Source organism: Helianthus annuus, chromosome 3 (assembly GCF_002127325.2).
Source record: "Helianthus annuus cultivar XRQ/B chromosome 3, HanXRQr2.0-SUNRISE, whole genome shotgun sequence".
Lineage (NCBI taxonomy): Eukaryota > Viridiplantae > Streptophyta > Magnoliopsida > Asterales > Asteraceae > Helianthus > Helianthus annuus.
The window spans coordinates 81,389,013-81,412,235 of NC_035435.2; the positions used below are offsets into that span (position 1 = coordinate 81,389,013).

Sequence of the window (23,223 nt, forward strand, 5' to 3'; positions counted from 1 at the left end):
AAAGTTATTACATGATCTGTTTAAATAGGTGTATATATTCATAACATTTAATGTAAACAACTATTATTAATCCATATTATCTTTTATCAACCCGTGTAATACACAGGTCCTTAGGCTAGTTATTGATATAATAATATACATAATTGCCATAGCGTCATAACTAGTCCCTTAGAAATTAGAAAAGTGTTGACAAAAACACGATCTTACATTCTAGGGTTTCCAACACTTTTCTGCAAATAGCCAAACTCTGAAGATCTCACAAATCGATCTTGTAAGCTACACATCTCGTTACAATTCGTCACAAATTTCAACTATCAATTCGAAATTTCAACAATTGTTTGCTAATTTCAGTATTTTAATCCTAATACAACTTCGATTTCGATCGAAAAAGTGAAAAACTACTAAATTTCCTGATGATAATTTGTGTGTTTCAGGTGTAATTGATTGGCGGAGATATGGCGCGAGATCGGGAACTGTCACGGTCGCCGTCGTATAAGCGGCGGAGGTATTCGAGGTCGCCGTCGCCGGTGGGACACAGGTATAGCAGCCGGAGGTATAGAAGCCATAGAGATCGAAGCAGCCGGTCTCCTTATTCGTATAGCAGGTGATTGATACCCGATTAAGATTTTTTTATGTTATTTTTGTACAAGTTAATAGATTGTTGAGTTTTTTTTATTTATTTTTGATGCACTTTTGTTGGTGTTATGAACCATCAGTTATGATTTTAAGCAATACAACAGGCAAGTTTATGATTGGTTTGGTTTCGTTTGTTTTTTCTTTGTTATAACTCATCGTTGTTGATAATTTAATCGAGCTTAAAACGTTGTTAATTATTCGATCTAAGAGTTTTTTTCATGGTTTATGTATCATTTATGGATGTTGCAGCCATACAATGTTTGTGAGATTGTTTAGATATGAAGAGTTATTGTTTGTTAGTTTTCGGCAAATGTTTAGAAAGATTTTTTTACAGTGTCGAGCTATAATATAATAGATATGAGATATTCATAATTCATTGCATATTTTAAGAAGATCTTTCTCTAATATTGTGTGATTAGCTATTTTCCGTCTCAAGAATGATTTTATCAGTGGGTGGGTTCTTGCTTGGGTCCGATTAGCAGATGATCTGGACATCCAGTTATGAAGTAGTGCGCTTTTTGAGTTTTTGACTTGTGCACATGCGGCATGTTGATGTCTTGAGAATTTTTAGTATTCATGAGTTTTTAAATGTTTGGTTTGATGACACACAATCTTTCCCAAAGTGTCGACTTGAGAGCGTACGCTTGGGTTGTGTATTGCCAGAGGTCTGAATTTGACTGAACATTGAAATATACATGTAAAAGAATTTTGGTGAAGAGCCAGACTAAATGTATATAATTCAGAAACCACACTTCCCTTTTGTACTAAAAACATAAAAAAGCAGTTGCTCCCCTCCATATGGGAAGTGAGCAGGTGATGGGTGCTGATTCGTGTTCTTTTCTTGCTCGATTCTGACATTTAGCGGTTTCTTGTGATAAAAGATGGAGCTCACTCTTTGTACTTAGCATTATGAGAGGTAACCGTAAATTGCTTTTGCCTCTATTGTGCTAGGTCAGATGGTATAGTGCGTATGGTCTTATCTGTAGCTTTACACATTAAGCCATTGCTCATATTATATTGTCTTTACAGGCGGAGAAGCCGCTCGATATCTCCACGCCGCCACCGGAAAAGTCCTTCACCAGTTCCAAGGCGGCATAAAAGACAAAAAAGCAGGAGTACCTCATTGTCTCCTGTAGCTAAGTCTCCTAGTATTGGGCCTACGGAGCGCAAAATTGTCACTGTAAAAACGAAAATTGAAGATGAAGAACAAAAGAAAAGGTATATCACTTCACAAATATTCTTATCCTCTTTATTCTAATCTTTCAGTTTGGTATGGTATGTTGCCCTTCAGACATTTAACATTCGGCATTCTATTAGGTTATTGGTTGTTATTTTTTAAATTAACTCACAATGGTCATAATTTCACATTTCCACACTTGTATGGATCGTATGGATCTTTATGGCAGTAGGAGATCATTAGTGTTTCAACTGATTTCTTAATCGACTTCTTTTTTCATTTTCTCTAGTGAATCCGTTCAGTCTAGTAAATCCACATACAGTTCTCTCTTATCTTTGGTTTTTCTCGTTTTTTAGTGATTTGCTATTTTGTTTGGATGATTAGTTGTTTTTCGTATTTTATTAAAAACTACAGCTGTCAAATTTGAACGAAAATTGTTTGTACTTAATATTCAAATAGAAAATAAGCAAAGCTGTCAACAATCAACATGGTGAGATTTCAGAGACCTATTTTGGTCATTTTTACATCAAGTGAGATTATGTACCAAACACCATTTGTGCTTCTGTCCTTTTATTGAATGTATTAACCATACATTATATGCTTTCCTTATCAGCTTTTGATCATGCTACATATACTTCTTTCACCTTTCCAAGAGCAATCCCAAAGTACAATATCACTTTTTACTATATCGCTCATCATTTATGTTGATAGAAAATTTCGTTTATGGCATCTTCTTATTTGCCATAACGATCCTGAAATGGATAATTTGAGCTTGTGATGAATGTGACCATAGTTATCAATAGCGTCCATAGCGGACGTTATAGCGAATAGCGTGGCGGCTATACGCCGCTACAAGGTGCATAGCGAGTGACCACATAGCGGGCAAATAGCGACTCCGACGACGATTTCCAGCGAAAAATTCCGATTCCAGTGATGCTTTCTACCGGAAAGCAGGAAGAAGAAGATGAAGAAGATAGCGGCTTGGTTTTCAGCGTGTTTTAGGCTTTAGGGTTATATAAACTGAATGTATTTTAACATTTAACCCCTCTATCTTTTACTAGTTTCCATTTAGTTCCTAAAACTTGTAAAAACTTACATAAAAGTCTAAAATTAGTTTGTGTATTTTAACATTTAACCCCCTTTATTTTCACTAGTTTACATTTGGTCTTTAAGTTTATAAATTTATATATAAAAAGTATAAAATTAACATTATCTATATGTATAAAATTTATAAATAGCTATTTTTTATTTCTTAAATTTTTAACTACCTTATCGCAAAACACGAAATAGCGGGCGCTATTTCATCGCCATCGCTACGTAGCATATAGGTACCTTGTCGCTATATGTCGCTATTCGCTATCGATAACTATGAATGTGACTGCAAAACTTGTGTAAAACCATATAACGTATACTTGGGTTTTTTTATGGGTTACATTTACACAAACAGTTCTCTGTATTATCGTAGTTAATTTTACACACACTCTTCACTATAGGCTCTACACTTAGTTTTTTTCTCTCTTCCTTCTTCACACGGTTGTGGAATTTCACTTAGAAGGACACCCTTGTGGCAATTAGCTTTAAACTGTGAAAGGTTACTTGACATTTTTCTCCACAGGCTATAATGAAGGAAGATACTACTACTGCTATAGTTCAACTTGTTTTATTTGATGATGAATTGGGTGCCTCGTTTTGAAACTCATTTGTTTGGATCAGGAGGTATGCTTTGTAAGCATAATCACATATATATAGTCCTCTTGTCAACATGAAGGTCAGTTTTAGAAGCATACGCCATAAAAAAAGACAAACACATGTGGAGGGGTTTTGATATGGAAAGTTTAACATCGTATTGTCACAGTGGTTCCCAACTTGCAGGCTTTTGATCTGATGACGGCTTCCTATTTAACGTAAATTTTGTTTATTTTATCAGGCGGCAGCAAGAAGCAGAATTGAAGTTGGTGGAAGAAGAAACTGCAAATAGAGTTGAAGAGGCTATTAAGAAGAGAGTGCAAGAGAGATTGAACTCTGATGATATTAAGCTGGAAATTCATAAGCGGTTGGAAGAGGGGCGGAAACAAGTTCTGATTGATGTTGCAGCTCAACTTGAGAAAGAGAAAGAAGCTGCGATTATTGAGGCTAGACGAAAAGAGGCAAGTGTTTCGACTTTTTTTTTTAAATTCTAAAATGAAATAAAAAAACTAGTGTTTGTTATATATTTTAATAATTATACGTTCATTAAACAAGTCAATAAAGGTTGAAAGCTGCACAAAGTCTACTTTAACGCATAAGGTGTAAGTGAGCTGAATTCGAGCCGAGTTATATATCTTAAGCTCGAGCTTGAGTCCTTGACTCATGAGTTTTAAACTTAAGCTCGACTTGAGCTTGGCTTACTTGGTATTTATTAAATAGGTTTATTTATATACATATATAGTTATAGTTATTTCTATTTATGTTTATAGTTTCAATTATGTATAATATGTATATTATTTAGTTCTATTTACATAACTATATATGTAAAATTCAAAGCTCGACATATGAAGCCTGGGCTTGAGCTTGTTTTTTGTTATGTTCATAGAACTAATATATAAAATATTTATTAAGTAATTGGCATGCGCGCCTGGTCAAGCTCGATATATGAAGCTTGGGCTTGAAGTGTATTTAAGTTTCTATCGATTTGAGCTCTTAGCGAGTTGATCTGGAGTAACACACGAGCTTAGAGGTGTACAAAAAAACCGGTTTTAGAACCGAAACCGGGAAAAAATCGAAACCGATTTTTTTTAACCGGTTTTATAACCGAACCGCCGGTTTGTGACCGGTTACTAATCTTGATCTGAAAAACCGGTTAATAACCGAAATCGGTGTTAAAAAAACCGGAAAAAAAAACCGTTTTTTTGGGAAAAACCGGTTAAAAACCGGTCCTAACCGGTTACACCGGTTATTGTTTTGGACTTGAAAAACCGATTAGTAACCGAAACCGGTTATAAAAAAAACCGGTTTTCGTTTTGGGTGAAAAAAACCGGTTCGGTTAATAACCGAAACCGGTTTTTGAAAAAAACCGATTTGTACACCTCTACACGAGCTGATTGACTCGTTTTGTTTACACAGTGTTTATGTCCAACCCTTTAACCCTTCATCTCTAATTCTATGAATACCAGCAACAAAAGCCAACCATTTCCTTAGTTTTGTATGGAATGTGAGTGTTTTTTGAAGCTTACTTAATTGTTATATATGAGTGATGAACAGGAAGAAGCTCAAAAAGAGAAAGAAGAGTTAGAACGGTTGGTTCAAGAGAACCGAAGGAGGGTTGAAGAAGCTCAAAGGCGGGAAGCATTAGAGCAACAAAGGAGGGAGGAAGAACGTTACCGGGAACTGGAAGAGCTTCAAAGACAAAAAGAAGAAGCTCTACTAAGAAAAAAGCAGGAGGAGGAAGAAGAACGAGCAAAGCAACAAAAAGTGCTCGGTAAGAACAAATCCCGTCCCAAGCTGTCTTTTGCAATCGGTTCCAAATAAATTGTTCGCGTTTCATAACCTTGAGATCAAGAATCATTGAATCGTTCAAATCTTGTACCAAATTACCTTCAGTTTGTAACAAGTTAGTTTTTTACATATTTTGGACCATCTTCAATTATAACATTCATTTCCGTCTCACAAAGGGTAAATGATATTGACTAGTGCCTGTTTCTCCCCTCTTTATGGTGGTTGGAACTTGGAAAAGTTCGAGGGGTGTTGGATTATTCAGGTGTTGATAACAACTACAACCGAAATTCACTACAAAAGTCTGTTTTCAGAAAATTAAAGGAACCATTGGTTTTTATTTGGTTTTGTTATGTTGATTATGGTTTACTTTTCGGTTTTTTCTGTTTTGTTGTTGTATTGAATTAAGCTCGAGTATGGTAAGGTGTTTGAGTGGATCTTGAGCTGGGTTTGCCTTGTTTGTCAAGTGTCGGCTCAATTTTGGCCACCACTACACATTCTTTACCTAAACCAACAAGACTAACCAATGATCCAATTCTCTAGTTCGCAAACTTTCTATTCTTCATGTATCGGTATCTGAATACGAGGTGTGGTGTCTTTGAGCTCATCTTTCTAACAAAGATGTGCCTTTGCTGGTCGAGGATGTCTTCTTTAAATCCATTGGGCTCTCTACCTCAGCCAACGAGACTAACAAACAGTCCCCATGTGCGCTTGATGTTTTAAAATCTTCTCTAGTTCACAAACTTTTCGTTCTTCCTTCATGTATTGGTATCTGAATACAAGGTGGTGTCTTCAAGCTGCTTAACAAAGATGAGCCTTTTCTGGTCAAGGACTTCTTCTTTGAATGCCTTGGGCCACTTTTGTGTTTCGATTACCCTATGTCGCAAATTTCAGGGACGAGAAGACAAGGGAAGGGAGGTGATGTGATGTAGATGTACTGCAGAAGATAAAGACTCTAGAGGCTTAAATGAAATAGAAAATGTATTATTTGGTCAAATAAACCAGCAATCTAAAATAGCAAACTAAATCATTATTCAGCTCTTTTTTTTGCAAGTTAAGAAATCGTTCTCTTTGTTCATATTCCGCTTGATGTGCATACAATCCAACCTTTGAGCTACCAATCTGTTATCATGAAAGCTGAAGTGGAAGACCATATCGTCTCTAGACTCTTTCTTCACATCTCTTCATCCGCATACCTTACAACCTTTTGAGCTATCATGATGGTTTCAACTATGAAGCCGCAACGAAAGAAGGGGGGGTGGGGGGGTGGGGGGGGGGTGACCGATGATAAAAAGAGGAATGGGTGGTGAGGACAAGTTTGCTATAAGACTTTCGGAGCATTATCGGTCTTGAATTACATAGAAGATTGAAGAAGTCCATTTCTTTATCACTATAGGGAAGAGGTCTTTTTTAAACTATTGATTTATGGTTTTATTGCCAGAGATGACTTTAGTTTTTGGTGTCTTTTCTCCACTTCTATTCTTTCTTCTGTATACACCAACTTTAAGCTGCCATTTGGGTTCACTCCAAATTTGTAAATTTGTATTATTCATGGTCAACTTTTGTTTGCTAGGAGCCGGTAAAGACTAGTACTCTCGCAAATAAAGTGGCGGATCCAAGGGTGTTTTGGTGGCCAGTTTGGAAAAAAAATGAAAAAAAAAATGTGGAAATTTTTTATGATTTAAAAAAAATAATGAGAATTAGTGAAAATCTACGAAAAGGAACCTGGTGAAAAAAATTCCTGGATCCGCCAGTCGCAATCCCAAGTCCCAACTTTCTTATGGCACTCATACATAATGATTGCATCCTTTTTTATTAACACGCAAACTTTCACTCTTGCGGTTGTACTTTAGAAAGTTTCATTTCACTTGGCTTACTTTTGAAAGGTTTTTCCGTTTTAGGCTCTTCAGTGAGTGGTTTTACAAAATTGTTGTAATTACATTGGCCATAACGACAACACCAACGTGATAATGTCCCCATAATATGTGGAATTGCCTAAGTTGATCAATACCTGGTCAACTTTGACACGCGTTCAATGTTCTGTGAAATTTCCTAAGATGGCCAACATATGACTATCATCAACTCAAATGTTTAGTATTTACATTGCCTACCCCCAAAGATGATAGTGAAACTTATTAAGCTAACATACTAACAACTTTTACAAACTCTAGCATTTCACTAGGTGTGTACGCTCACCAACATATGTGTAAATAACTATTCCAAAGTATGGCTGGACCAAACAAAGACAATGGAGAATGATCAATCCCAAACCCTTGTACGCCTTCCTAAGTCTCCAAAAGCAGAACTAGGAACCATAGAATTATCCAGCCTTTACAAAGAAGAAAGAATATTATGAATGAGACTAATGTAGGACGACATAAGGGTTGGAGGACACCACTACTAGTCCTAAGAGACTCACTTGTTGACTGTCCATAATTGATCGCTAAGTGCCAACTAAGGTAATATGGTCACTAAAAGGCGATTGCACCCCTTAAAAGTTCGATTAAACCCTCTGTTTGACTTCAAGAAAATAAATCCTGGGTTCGCCATTAATTGCATTCTTAGTAGCTCACATGATGTGCTTGGCTTGTCTTTGGCTTTCTTCAATTTCTTAATTTTGCTACTAGTAGTCCACTTCCTTCTGCTTTGTCCATATGCTTTGAAGCTATAAAGTAAAGATAAATGACTTGTGGTATAGATGTAGTTTATATATATATATATATATATATATATATATATATATATATATATATATATATATATATATATAGGGTACGTTCATTTGAGAACCACCATTATTGCGAGAACCGCGAGAACCAATGTGAACATAAAAAAATACCTAAAAAAATCCAAAAACACACAAATTTTTTAATATTTTTCTAATAAAAATCACTATATTTCGTTACAAAAAAAAGACTTTTTTTTTCAAGTAACAGTTATGGATGCACATGTGCATATGTATCATTTCTTGGACAAATTCCGTAATATATTACTAGTAGTAGAAAAATGCACTTTCATTTACATTACAATCCGCAATACACTACTTTTTGCATTACCAATATTAAGAATGCACGTGCATCATTATGTATAACCATCATATAACGTGTTTTGATACAAAAAGTTTATGATTTTAAATGATGAAGTAGGCCCATATACATGTGTTTTGGTTAGTTATATCTAGTGGTTGATGGTTTGATTATATTTGTCACTTTATAATGTAATATGTTGTTTGGTTGGTATAAAGGGTGTTGATGTACATGTAATAAAGTGAAATATTGGTAATAGTATTGTATTATGGATGGTAGGAGGCTTGTATTGTATTACGGATGGTAGGAGGTAATGGTAGTGTATTATGGATGGTATGATAGATGAAAGGGAAAGTGTATTCAAAGTGGTGTACCAAAACACGTTATAACATGTTCATACATATAGATGCACATGTGCATTTCTAGTATTGTTAATGTTATAACAAGTTCATACAGATAGATGCACATGTGCATTTCTAATATAGTTAATGTAAAAAGTAGTGTATTACGAATGGTAGTGTAAATGAAAGTGTAATTGTCTGATATTAGTAACGTATTACGGAATTTGTCAAAGAAATCATACATATGCACATGTGCATGGATAATTGTTACTCGATTTGTTTTTTTTTTGTGACGAAATATAGCGATTTTTTCATAAAAATAGTAAAAAAAAAAAATTTTTTTTGAGTGTTTTTTGATTTTTTAGGTATTTTTGATTGTGTTCACACTTGGTTCTCGCAATAAAGGGTGGTTCCTAACGGATCCTTCTCATTATAAAAAATATAGTTTGAGTAACTCCAAATGCACGGATAGTCCCTGTGGTTGGGTAAAGTTTTAACTTTAGTCCTCACATTTTCAAAATTACATGTGTATTCCATGTGGCTTGACAACGTGTTACCCGGATAGTCCCTAAAGTTGATGAAAATTAGTTTTTGGTAAGTCGACATGCAATACAAAAATACCCTTACTATTAAAAAAAATTAGAACACTAAAGGATAAATTTAATTAACCATTTAAACTCAAGTGAGACCCACCATTAATTAAACCCAACATAAATAATAAAAACAAATTAAATAAAAAAGCCTTGGGGGCCTCACCTCACCCTCACCTCTTCTTCATACCATAAAACACCCCCTGTAACCACCATATCGCCACCACCTCCATCACAAGCACAACGTGCAATCACCTTCACTAAATCCAGCTCCCCACCTGCAACTATATCGCAACCCACATTCACCATAACCTCCACCTGCAACCACCTTCATTAAATCCGACCCCCTTCCCTTACCATTCTTCATCGACGACCTGAATGCGATTTCCGACCTCACCATAAACGATGACCTAAAACTAGGGGTGTTCAAAACTGGATATCCGAAAATTCGGATATCCGAAATTTTTGGATACCAGATTTCACGATCCGAATCCGTATCCGAAATTTCGGATATCCGAATTTCCGGATATCCGAAATTTCGGATACGCATTCGGATAGTGAATCGGATATCCGAAAATCCAACTTTTTATTTAATTTTTATTTATTATTATTTTTTTCATATTCGGAAACCGATATTTTTTATAGTTTCGGATATCCGAATATAAGTTTTCGGATATTTTTCGGATATTTCGGATTTTTTTCGGATATTTTCGGATACTTCGGATATTTTCGGATATTCGAATATCCGAAAAAAATGAAAATTATATTTTCGATATTCGAAAATTTTGAAAATCACTATCCGAATCCGTAAAATTTGGATATCCGAATTTCGGATATCCGATTTTTCGGATTTTTCGGATTCGGATATCGGATATCGGATATTTCATATCGGATTTTCGGATACGGATAGGTTTGAACACCCCTACCTGCAACTAGTGCAACCTAGAACGATGCCATACCCATAAAACCCGCTATTGATGCCCATTAAAGAACGACACCCACCTGCAACTCTTTTTTCGGTCATTTTTCCTGCCTCATCCACCATTGTTGGAACTCGCCATTGTTAATCAATGACTATTTATTCATTAACCCATTTATAAAAGCCCAATTGTTTAATCAATTATCCCTTAAATCCGATTAAAAAAAGGAAAATAGAACACGTAGGGAAAAAAGAAGGATTTGGGACTTGATAGGAAAAGGGACAACGATTTGACTGAACTAGTGCCGATTGGAAATGGCGATTTGAAGAACAAAGAGGCCAAGGCAATTGAAACAGTCACAAGGGGACTAGGGAGGGCCGAATGAAGATTCGAAAGGATTAATACATTGCATTTTGCAGCCGCTAACTCTGTTTTCTTTCTGATTTGAAGGATTGAAACAAACACGAAGGGACTAGGGTGAGAGGTGGTCGGAGGCGAAGATGTCGGGTGGACGACTGTCACACCCCAACCGATGGCGGAAACATCGGGGCGCGACACTAAGCATTCAGATTGCTCAAGAGATTCCACAACACTATTAGATTCAATATGAATTAATTAAGTTTCATGAAATTTGTCTAAAATCAAACGATCCACAACCACAGAATTCATCGAAATACATCAAGATTCAAATATTGTTCAAAATTTCTTGATTTAACTAGATGAGTTTCTAAGCATCATCCTAGCTTGTTTCCTCAAATCCCAGCTACTATCAACCTGCAACATGTATTAAAATACTATCAACAAAATGTTAGCGAGCATACAAGTTTGAATATGTAGCATAATAGTTTTCAAAAACTCATATCCATCATTTAAACATATAACAAGTTTCACCATGATAGGTTACACAGTCCAAGTGATAGCCTAAGTTTCCAATGCATTAAATGCCTTTCCCAAAGACTAGCGGGAGGTTAAATGTCTCCTCCTAACAATACCCCAAAGACTAACGGGGAGGCGCATTACCCCTATAGCGCTGCCATTGTTAAGGCAGAACTACACACATGGATTAAACGTTCACATAGCATAAAAGTCTCAAGTATCAAGTTTCAAGTTTCATGTTTAACGAGGATAGAGTATGTTTCAAATAGTTTTAAGTTTCAAGTGTCATGTGTCTTGATAATAGAATACATGTTGCATCCCAAAAGTGTTTCAAACAAAAAGGGGTCAAGTATACTCACAGTGAGTGCTTAAACCAAACACTGAATAGATTGGATCGAAGGGAGCGCTGGATCAGCCTGCGTGCGGGGAACAGAGCATAAGTCCTCTAAGAGCTGACCCGGTTGGGAACAGAGTGTCGAACGGTGCTAAAATCGAGATAAAGTGTCTGATAATATACTTGAGCGGATGGTCATCCGGTCGGATGACCATTCGAACAGATGGACTCCATCCGATCGAATGGTCATCCGGACGGATGACCATTTGAACGGATGGCCATTCGAACAGTGTGTGTTTGCGAACTGATAAAGTATCAAGTGTTGAGATCATAGTGTCCTGTAAAAACAAACAAGTGTCATGATAATCAGATCCTCTGGACGGATGGTCATCCGATCGGATGGCCATCCGGACAGACGATCAGTGAGTGAAGTGTTGTGAAAGCTTCTAAGTTTCGAGTTAACGGAGCCGGTGTAACGACGCGTCCGAAAACGTACCAAACCAGCTCATTCAGTCGGCTGGGAACCACCCCATCTCGAACCAAAGAACTGTTTATGGTGAGGTTTCATGTTTGGACCCGTCAATTGGCCCGTTTTCCGGTGGAAATCAGCCTTCTATCCGGCTTTCGACTAAGAAACGATTCGAAAGTCTGTTTGAGTCTGATTTCACCCATATTTTGTATAAAGTTGAAGAAAAGTACGAAAGCTAAGTTTTAAACATGGTGTTCATCAAATTCCGAGCCGGAAACATCAGAAATCCCGTCGAATCTGGTATAAAAGTGTGTCATATCTTTAGATTTTGTTTAAAAGTTGTGAAAATCTGTTAGATCTAGGGCCATTCTTGCTCAAATGTGTCACACCCTGACTTTTGCGGAAGCGTGATTATGGTGTGACTTCCTTAATATCATTGCATTCAATCATAACATCAACTATATGATAAAAACATTGGTTTGTCATCCATTAAATAAGTGTATAACATAAAAACATCGTTTTAAAACCTAGACTCCAAATTCAAGTTTTACAAATCATACAAATTGTTTATGAGCTTGTTAAAGACTCGACAAAAGTTAATGAATAACACCAAGGTTTGGAAGACGTGTCTCGTCCAGGAATAAGACACACTAACCAAACTTAAAGACCATGGATGACATCTTTATTCTTAACGCAGCATAAAAACTTTCAACGCCCGCCAGATCCATTAAAATTTCCCTGAAATACATGTAGTTTGAAAAAAACATCAACAAAAGTTGAGCGAGTTCATGTGTTTGTTTATGTGTATGTATAAACCTTTGAAACGTTGTAAGTATGTATGTATGTAAGTCCCTGGTATGTAGCAATAAGGAAAAAAAGATTACCACTGGGTTGCAAAGCCAATGATATGTGTGAAGTGATGCAGGAAGACTCAAACCTAGCAGATTCCGTCAACAAGACATAGTCACCTCATGGTCCACACAGCGGACGCAGGGGTGGGGCTCGCTACACCCGAATAGATATATCACTCATGTCCCTTGGTCCTACGACGAGGATTAATGGCCTTAAGTGCTATACCCACCACTCACATGATCTAGAAGTAACCCTTCTTAAGCTAATCATACCATGTATAAAGCGTTTGTATTAATTGTAACATGTATTTCACCCCCGAAGTATAAAACTGAAAACATTTAAAAGAAAAGGGGGACATAAACTCACAATATTGCATCTTCGGTACTTGTAACCCAAATCTCCTAGGTCAACACGACTACCTACAATGGTCTAACGTCTATTAGACGAACGGATCGTGCCTTGTCTTAGTATTTACGTTTTTGAGTTACGTTTCTGATATTATTCCAAGTTATAATTATTGTGTGACACTCGAGGTTTTTCCGAACGAACACCTTGTAATACTTAGTGTATATATAAATATTAGTAAATGGAAACGTGACTTTTACTTGATATGTGTCGTATGTATGTAATATATATATATATTTATGAGAGCCGAAACCACGACCCGAGACCACGACTCGCAACCACTCGGTTGCGAGTGGGCCACTCGGTTGCGAGTGGGCTCTTGGGCCGTAACCGGTTTGGGCCGAAACCCCCCCTTAGCCTACTTGATGCTTGGTGTATAAATTCCAACCTTTTCCACACTTGTTTCATTTGGTTGCACAAACACACCCACACTTCTCTTACTCTCTCTCTCAACTAGAAAACCCTCAACTACATTCCATTCTCTTACAACTTTCGGTTCAAGCTTAGATCTCGGTCAAGGAATATCGGACAAGAAACTCGGTCAAGACTATCACTCGTACACCCCATCTTTTCGGTTCTCTTCTCTTTGTTTTTGGCTCCTTCTTTCATAACCGGTTAGTATCATCTCTTTGTGTAAAAGATTTATGAATGTTTATAAACTAGAAAATGCTTGGGTAGAAACAAAATGCATGATTTTTAGGTAAATTTGTAAAGCTTGACAATATGTGGTAGCATGTTTGAAAATGGTTAGAAAATGGTAGTTTAGGGATGATTATGGCCAACCAATCTATGTTTCATTGTTCTTGCAAAAATGATGTTGTTAAATATAAGATTTCGACTATAAAGTGTATGTTTCTTTGTTCTTGCATGATGATCTTGTTGATATATGTATTTTTGGTTCATAAAAGTATGATTTTGTTATGATGAAAACCCTAGAAATTATGAACATAAGAAGAACTTGTTTGAATATGGTTTGAAGGTTTTAAAATGGCAAAGTTTGATCTATATTTACCAATGGGCAGATGAGGAAAAGTGTTAGTGAAATATTATTGGTTGTTTCCTATTATGGGCCTGAATTCTTGGTACAATTTGGACTGTCATATCTGCATCATCACGTGTACATGAAAGTGACAGATTACGACTCGCAATCACGGCTTTCCGACTCGAAACCACACCGTTGCGACTCGCAACCAAAGCATGACAAGTCGAAACCACGAGATTTCGACTCGAGACTACGACGGTTGCGACTCGCAACCAACACGTGACAACTCGAGACCACGGTTGCGACTCGCAACCATAACGTGACAAGCCGCAATCACCTGGTTGCGACTCGAGACCAGCTGGTTGCGAGTGGGCTGTCTATTTTGGTTATTGGGCCATTCTGCGTCTAACCTGGGCTATTTGTTGACTGGATTATGTGTTGCTGTTGACTGTTTAATTGTTTGGGCCGGCCCAATAACCCAATGACTGTTTACCTGTATGTATGTTACATGTCTTGTATGTGTTTTACGTGAAATGCCTGTATACCGAACCTGACCTATACCGGTAACCATGTTAGGACGTGGTGACCAACGTGATTGACAAGTAACCTAAACCTACCGAGCAACCCAAGGTGAGTTCACAACTTAAAAGCATGCGTCCCGGTGGTTTGGGACACGAGACTAACAACCCTATCCCCTGGTAAAAGGGGATACCATTTACATACCTCCCCTAGTTATTGGGGACACAACTTACTTTTCCTTCCCTGGTATTGGGAAACCTTTTTGGTTAATTACTGTTTATACGGATTGCAACTAACGGCACTAAACGAAACTCTATCACTCAAGTCCCTACTACAAATACCGATTAGTCGCCGGGTTAGGCGAACGGGTTATTAGTTGATAGCGCTATTTAGGTGTTTACCAGCCTCACACCGTGCCCTGGTTTGGGACGGTCGTGAACTAATGTACTCAGATATTCGTCAATGATGATAGAACATTGACATCGGGGCATCCTGCGGATACGCAACGGTTACCTAGTGTTCGGTATTGGAAAAACAGTTTAGTCGCTAACTTTTGGGGTAGCTCCCCAGGGCATGTATAAACGGATAAATTAACCGGTGAAACAAAGTTTTTGGTAATTAAAACTGGACGACTAGTGAACTCACTCAGCATCATTGTTGACCCCTTACTGCATGCTTTGCAGGTAACCAGTGACGAAGGAGCTTGCAGCTTGGGAACGTGTAGTGTCTGTTCACCCTTGTGCTGGGTGTTACCTTATTTTGAAACATGAACTATGTTTAAACTTCTTTACTTAAGCTTCCGCTACTTATTGCTGTTTTGAACTTAAAACCTTAAACTCTGAACTTAATATTTGCTAAGCTTATGAATAGTAAGTATTACTTTTGTTAATAACTTAAGTGTTCGGTATAATTGGTGGCTGGATCCTGGTCAGTCACGCCCCCAAAGCGGGTGTTATCCGCAGGGTGGATTTTGGGGGTGTGACAGATTGGTATCAGAGCCATTGGTTATAGTGAACTTGGTTTTAAAAAGGGGAGAATCTTTTTGGAGAAAACCAGACTATAACCCGTGACACGCAACGACACTACACTCCAAGTGCAAGGCTCGACACTTTTGACCTCATAGCTCGGACCAGTGTTTACTTGTTGTTTGCTTTATGTTTCCTGTTATGATATACGTACTAGTGTGCCTAAACTAGATAGATACACCTCTCTCTTCTATCTCATTCTCGCTACATTACGACATCGCACTCATACTGTGTTTTCTGGTTATGAAGACAATGAGTGGACGCGGAAGAGGAAACATTAACATGACGCAGGCTCAGTTCACTAACCTGCTCAACACAGTGGCTGCAGCTTTCGCAGCTCACCCTATAGGTAAGTTCGTTGTTTTAGGATGTTTAGATACTACCGCCACATCGACTTTTCGCCTCTAAACCTATACGCTTCGCTTCTCACGAACAGGTCAGCATGCACCTGCGCAACCACCAGTGTGTACTTTCAAAACTTTCATGGATTGCAAGCCTCTCCCTTTCAACGGCACTGAGGGTGCCATAGGTCTTCTGCATTGGATTGAGAAAATTGAAGCTGTTTTCGCTGTTTGCGAGTGTCCCACTGCAAATTGGGTGAAATTTGCTACTGCTACGCTTGAAGGGAGCGCGCTTTCTTGGTGGAAGGCGCAGATTCAGATGTTTGGACTGGAAACTGCAAATGCTACTGCGTGGGAGGATTTCAAGGATATGATTAAAGATGAATACTGTCACCGGGATGACATCCACAAGCTTGAGAATGAGTACTATGAGCTCAAGATGGTTGGGTCAGAGATTGAAACCTACACCAAGTTGTCCAACGATTATGCTGCTCTTTCCCCAAACATGTCTCGACCCATGTACCGAAGAATCGAACTGTACATCAAAGGTTTGGCTCCAGAGATTCGAAGCCATGTAACTTCAGCCAACCACACCACCATTCAGCCGATCGTTCGACTTGCTCACAAACTTACTGATCAGGCCGTGGAAGAGGGCAGGTTGCCCAAAAGGATCAGTGCCACTGTCGGAACTTCTAGTGACAGTAAGCGTAAGTGGGAAGGAAGTCAAAGCAAGGATGCTAACCCCACTCAGGCCCCAGCACAGCAAAGGAAAACTGAAAACAACAAAGGCACTCAGCAACAGGGTGGCTACCGGGGAAGCTACCCAAAGTGCAACAAGTGTAACAAACACCATAATGGGGCATGTAACAAGGGCCAGTGTCAGCGATGCCACAAGATGGGGCACGAAGCCAAGGATTGTAGAAGTCAGTTCCCAGCTAGACAGAATCAGCAACAACCCCAACAGCAACAGCAGCAGGGAAACAACCGGGCATGTTTTAAGTGTGGAGCTGAGGGGCACTTTAAGAAGGATTGCCCTGAACTGAATCAGAACCGTAACAACAATCAGGGAGCTGGGAACAACAATCAGAACAACAATGCTGGGAATGGTGCTAGAGGAAGGGCTTTCGTGATTGGAGCTGGTGAAGCAAGGAATGACCCCAATGTCGTGGCGGGTAAGTTCCTACTCGATGATCGTTATGTTTCTGTGTTATTTGATTCCGGTGCCGATGCTAGTTATGTATCCCTACGTATTAGTAAGAAGCTTAAGCGTCCGCTTTCGTTACTAAGTTCTCCTCATATCGTCGAGTTAGCTAATGGTAGAAACATCGAGGCCTCACATGTTGTCAAAGGCTGCAAACTAGAGTTGTCTGGTCAGACATTTAGTATCGATCTTTTCCCTGTTACTCTTGGAAGCTTCGACGTCGTTATTGGTATGGATTGGTTATCCAAGCATCGCGCTGAGATCCTCTGTCAAGAGAAAGCAGTTCGTATACCTCGCCGTTCTGGCAAACCCCTCATTGTACAAGGTGGCAAAAGTGGAGAAGTCTCCGGCGTTATCTCGTTCTTGAAGGCCCAGAAGTGTTTACGGAAAGGACACACCGCTATCCTAGCACTTGTTACCAACACGCAGGAAAAGGAAAAGAGGATTGAAGACTTTCCAGTAGTGCGCGACTATCCCGAGGTATTTCCTGAGGAATTACCTGGACTCCCTCCCCACCGTCAGGTCGAATTCCAAATCGAGCTAGCTCCCGGAGCAGCGCCTATAGCTCGTGCACCTTATCGACTAGCCCCCGCAGAATTGAAGGAACTCTCTACTCAACTACAGGAACTTTTGGATAAAGGATTTATCCGTCCTAGTTCGTCACCCTGGGGAGCACCGGTACTCTTTGTTAAGAAGAAGGATGGCACGTTCCGAATGTGTATTGATTATCGTGAGCTGAACAAGGTTACCATCAAGAATCGTTACCCTCTCCCTCGAATCGACGATCTATTCGATCAATTGCAAGGATCGAGCTACTATTCTAAGATTGACCTGCGATCAGGCTACCATCAGTTAAGGGTCCGTAATGAAGATATTTCCAAGACTGCATTCAGAACTCGTTATGGTCATTATGAATTCCTCGTTATGCCCTTTGGAATGACCAACGCGCCTGCAGTGTTCATGGATCTCATGAACCGAGTATGCAAACCCTACCTCGACAAGTTCGTGATTGTGTTTATAGACGACATCTTGATCTACTCGAAAAGTCAGGAAGAGCATGAACAGCACCTACGCCTTATCCTCGAACTCCTTCGCAATGAGCAACTGTATGCCAAGTTCTCGAAATGCGACTTCTGGCTTCGAGAAGTCCATTTCCTTGGGCATGTGGTTAACAAGGATGGAATCCACGTCGACCCTGCAAAGATCGACTCTATAAAGAATTGGCCTACCCCTAAGACTCCGACTGAAGTTCGCCAATTCTTGGGATTGGCAGGTTACTACCGCAGATTCATTCAGGGATTCTCAAAGATTGCACAACCCCTCACTACGCTCACTCAGAAAGGCGTCACCTACAAGTGGAATGAAGCACAGGAATCTGCTTTTCAGAGGCTTAAGGATAACCTCTGCAGTGCTCCTATTCTCTCGTTACCTGAAGGAACGGACGACTTTGTGGTGTACTGCGATGCGTCTATTCATGGACTCGGTTGCGTGTTGATGCAACGCGAGAAAGTTATTGCTTACGCCTCTCGACAACTTAAGACACACGAAAGGAACTACACAACGCATGATTTGGAACTGGGAGCAGTGATATTTGCGCTTAAGATATGGAGACATTACCTGTACGGTACCAAGTGCACCATTTACACCGATCACAGGAGCCTCGAGCATATCTTCAAGCAGAAGGAATTAAACATGCGACAACGCCGATGGGTCGAACTTCTGAATGATTATGAATGCGCCATTAAGTATCATCCGGGCAAGGCCAATGTTGTGGCGGATGCCCTCAGCCGGAAGGACACTATACCAAGGCGCGTGCGAGCACTACAACTTACCATCCAGTCTAGTCTCCCTACCCAGATTCGAAATGCTCAGATTGAAGCTCTGAAACCGGAAAACATCAGGGCTGAGTCCCTGCGAGGATCGAGACAGCAACTAGAACAGAAAGAAGACGGCGCCTACTATGTGGCAGGGCGCATTTGGGTCCCACTTTACGGAGATCTACGAGAGCTTGTGATGGACGAAGCTCATAAGTCCCGTTATTCAGTACATCCAGGTGCAGATAAGATGTATCACGACTTAAAAACCACTTACTGGTGGCCTGGCATGAAAGCCCACATAGCAGCCTACGTTGGCAAATGTTTGACCTGCGCAAGAGTCAAGGTCGAGTATCAAAAACCAGCAGGCTTACTCCAGCAACCCGAAATCCCGAAATGGAAATGGGAGCAAATTTCCATGGATTTTGTCACAGGATTACCTAGATCTCAACGCGGGAATGATACTATTTGGGTGATAGTAGATCGATTGACTAAGTCTGCACACTTTCTGGCCATTAAGGAAACAGACAAGTTTTCTACCTTAGCAGAAATCTATTTGAAGGAAGTAGTCTCCAGGCACGGGGTGCCAACTTCTATTATTTCCGACCGAGACGCTCGTTTTACTTCCGAGTTGTGGCAAGCTATGCACAAATCCTTTGGCTCACGTTTGGACATGAGCACCGCTTACCACCCGCAAACGGATGGGCAGTCTGAACGCACCATCCAAACCCTGGAAGACATGCTTAGAGCATGTGTGATCGATTTTGGCAAGAACTGGGAGAAGCATCTACCGCTGGTGGAATTCTCCTACAATAACAGCTATCACACTAGTATTCAGGCGGCACCTTTTGAGGCATTGTACGGTCGTAAATGCCGATCACCTCTTTGCTGGGCGGAAGTCGGTGATAGTCAACTCACAGGCCCAGAACTAGTGGTAGATACAACGGAAAAGATTTCCCAAATCAGGCAACGCATGGCGGCAGCTCGTGACCGTCAGAAAAGCTACGCTGACAAGCGTAGGAAACCGTTAGAATTCCAGGTCGGGGACCGGGTTCTACTTAAAGTCTCACCCTGGAAGGGTGTGGTTCGTTTTGGTAAACGAGGCAAGCTGAATCCACGGTATGTTGGACCATTCGAAATTACCGAGAAAATCGGTAAGGTTGCTTATAGATTGAACCTGCCTGCAGAGCTGAGTGCAGTGCACAACGTTTTTCACGTGTCTAACCTGAAGAAGTGTTTGTCGGATGAAACACTTGTGATTCCTTTTAAGGAACTGACTATTGATGAACAGCTACACTTTACTGAGGAACCGATTGAGATCACGGATCGAGAGATCAAAACCCTCAAACGTAGCCAGATACCCCTTGTGCGAGTTCGTTGGAACTCACGACGCGGCCCAGAGTTTACCTGGGAGCGGGAGGACCAGATGAAGTCTAAGTATCCCCAGTTGTTCCCAAACGAAAACCCCAGCACTGAAGCTACAACCGAATTTCGGGACGAAATTCCAAACTAACGGGGGGATGATGTGACACCCCGTTAAAACACGCTAGCTTGGCAGTGGCTGCTTCAACTTTCGGGACGAAAGTTCTTAAAACTTGGGGATAATGTGACACTCGAGGTTTTTCCGAACGAACACCTTGTAATACTTAGTGTATATATAAATATTAGTAAATGGAAACGTGACTTTTACTTGATATGTGTCGTATGTATGTAATATATATATATATATTTATGAGAGCCGAAACCACGACCCGAGACCACGACTCGCAACCACTCGGTTGCGAGTGGGCCACTCGGTTGCGAGTGGGCTCTTGGGCCGTAACCGGTTTGGGCCGAAACCCCCCCTTAGCCTACTTGATGCTTGGTGTATAAATTCCAACCTTTTCCACACTTGTTTCATTTGGTTGCACAAACACACCCACACTTCTCTTACTCTCTCTCTCAACTAGAAAACCCTCAACTACATTCCATTCTCTTACAACTTTCGGTTCAAGCTTAGATCTCGGTCAAGGAATATCGGACAAGAAACTCGGTCAAGACTATCACTCGTACACCCCATCTTTTCGGTTCTCTTCTCTTTGTTTTTGGCTCCTTCTTTCATAACCGGTTAGTATCATCTCTTTGTGTAAAAGATTTATGAATGTTTATAAACTAGAAAATGCTTGGGTAGAAACAAAATGCATGATTTTTAGGTAAATTTGTAAAGCTTGACAATATGTGGTAGCATGTTTGAAAATGGTTAGAAAATGGTAGTTTAGGGATGATTATGGCCAACCAATCTATGTTTCATTGTTCTTGCAAAAATGATGTTGTTAAATATAAGATTTCGACTATAAAGTGTATGTTTCTTTGTTCTTGCATGATGATCTTGTTGATATATGTATTTTTGGTTCATAAAAGTATGATTTTGTTATGATGAAAACCCTAGAAATTATGAACATAAGAAGAACTTGTTTGAATATGGTTTGAAGGTTTTAAAATGGCAAAGTTTGATCTATATTTACCAATGGGCAGATGAGGAAAAGTGTTAGTGAAATATTATTGGTTGTTTCCTATTATGGGCCTGAATTCTTGGTACAATTTGGACTGTCATATCTGCATCATCACGTGTACATGAAAGTGACAGATTACGACTCGCAATCACGGCTTTCCGACTCGAAACCACACCGTTGCGACTCGCAACCAAAGCATGACAAGTCGAAACCACGAGATTTCGACTCGAGACTACGACGGTTGCGACTCGCAACCAACACGTGACAACTCGAGACCACGGTTGCGACTCGCAACCATAACGTGACAAGCCGCAATCACCTGGTTGCGACTCGAGACCAGCTGGTTGCGAGTGGGCTGTCTATTTTGGTTATTGGGCCATTCTGCGTCTAACCTGGGCTATTTGTTGACTGGATTATGTGTTGCTGTTGACTGTTTAATTGTTTGGGCCGGCCCAATAACCCAATGACTGTTTACCTGTATGTATGTTACATGTCTTGTATGTGTTTTACGTGAAATGCCTGTATACCGAACCTGACCTATACCGGTAACCATGTTAGGACGTGGTGACCAACGTGATTGACAAGTAACCTAAACCTACCGAGCAACCCAAGGTGAGTTCACAACTTAAAAGCATGCGTCCCGGTGGTTTGGGACACGAGACTAACAACCCTATCCCCTGGTAAAAGGGGATACCATTTACATACCTCCCCTAGTTATTGGGGACACAACTTACTTTTCCTTCCCTGGTATTGGGAAACCTTTTTGGTTAATTACTGTTTATACGGATTGCAACTAACGGCACTAAACGAAACTCTATCACTCAAGTCCCTACTACAAATACCGATTAGTCGCCGGGTTAGGCGAACGGGTTATTAGTTGATAGCGCTATTTAGGTGTTTACCAGCCTCACACCGTGCCCTGGTTTGGGACGGTCGTGAACTAATGTACTCAGATATTCGTCAATGATGATAGAACATTGACATCGGGGCATCCTGCGGATACGCAACGGTTACCTAGTGTTCGGTATTGGAAAAACAGTTTAGTCGCTAACTTTTGGGGTAGCTCCCCAGGGCATGTATAAACGGATAAATTAACCGGTGAAACAAAGTTTTTGGTAATTAAAACTGGACGACTAGTGAACTCACTCAGCATCATTGTTGACCCCTTACTGCATGCTTTGCAGGTAACCAGTGACGAAGGAGCTTGCAGCTTGGGAACGTGTAGTGTCTGTTCACCCTTGTGCTGGGTGTTACCTTATTTTGAAACATGAACTATGTTTAAACTTCTTTACTTAAGCTTCCGCTACTTATTGCTGTTTTGAACTTAAAACCTTAAACTCTGAACTTAATATTTGCTAAGCTTATGAATAGTAAGTATTACTTTTGTTAATAACTTAAGTGTTCGGTATAATTGGTGGCTGGATCCTGGTCAGTCACGCCCCCAAAGCGGGTGTTATCCGCAGGGTGGATTTTGGGGGTGTGACATATTGGTTAAAATAATATTTATTTTAACTTACATTATATTTAGTTTTGGAATAATTGTTTATACAATATTTTCTGATAATGCTCCTCAAGTATGTATTTCTTCCCAAGGATGGGGGTATCTCATACATGTATTTTCGTATTTGTATCTGTATATCCTGCCAAGTAATGGCGTCGTATTTCGGTGTATCGTTCCAAATAAAAATATGTTAATATATTCCTAATATATATTTCCAAAACCATATATTTCAAGTCTCACTTAAATATATA

General features: G+C 39.7%; 1 protein-coding gene across 2 annotated transcripts; it reads left to right on the forward strand.

The window, feature by feature from the left end:
• Positions 1–62: 62 nt before the first annotated feature.
• On the forward strand, positions 63–5,490 carry LOC110929353 (uncharacterized protein At1g10890). 2 transcript variants are annotated; one of them, XM_022172497.2, is made up of 5 exons: positions 63–271; positions 435–604; positions 1,666–1,854; positions 3,741–3,960; positions 5,054–5,490. In XM_022172497.2, exons 2-5 carry the CDS (start codon positions 456–458, stop codon positions 5,318–5,320), a joined length of 825 nt encoding a protein of 274 aa, XP_022028189.1. In that variant the 5' UTR covers positions 63–271; positions 435–455; the 3' UTR covers positions 5,321–5,490. The 2 variants fall into 2 exon arrangements, with proteins under 2 accessions (XP_022028189.1, XP_022028190.1); XM_022172498.2 differs by having other exon boundaries at positions 178–271; positions 1,499–1,854.
• The last annotated feature ends 17,733 nt before the right edge of the window (positions 5,491–23,223 follow it).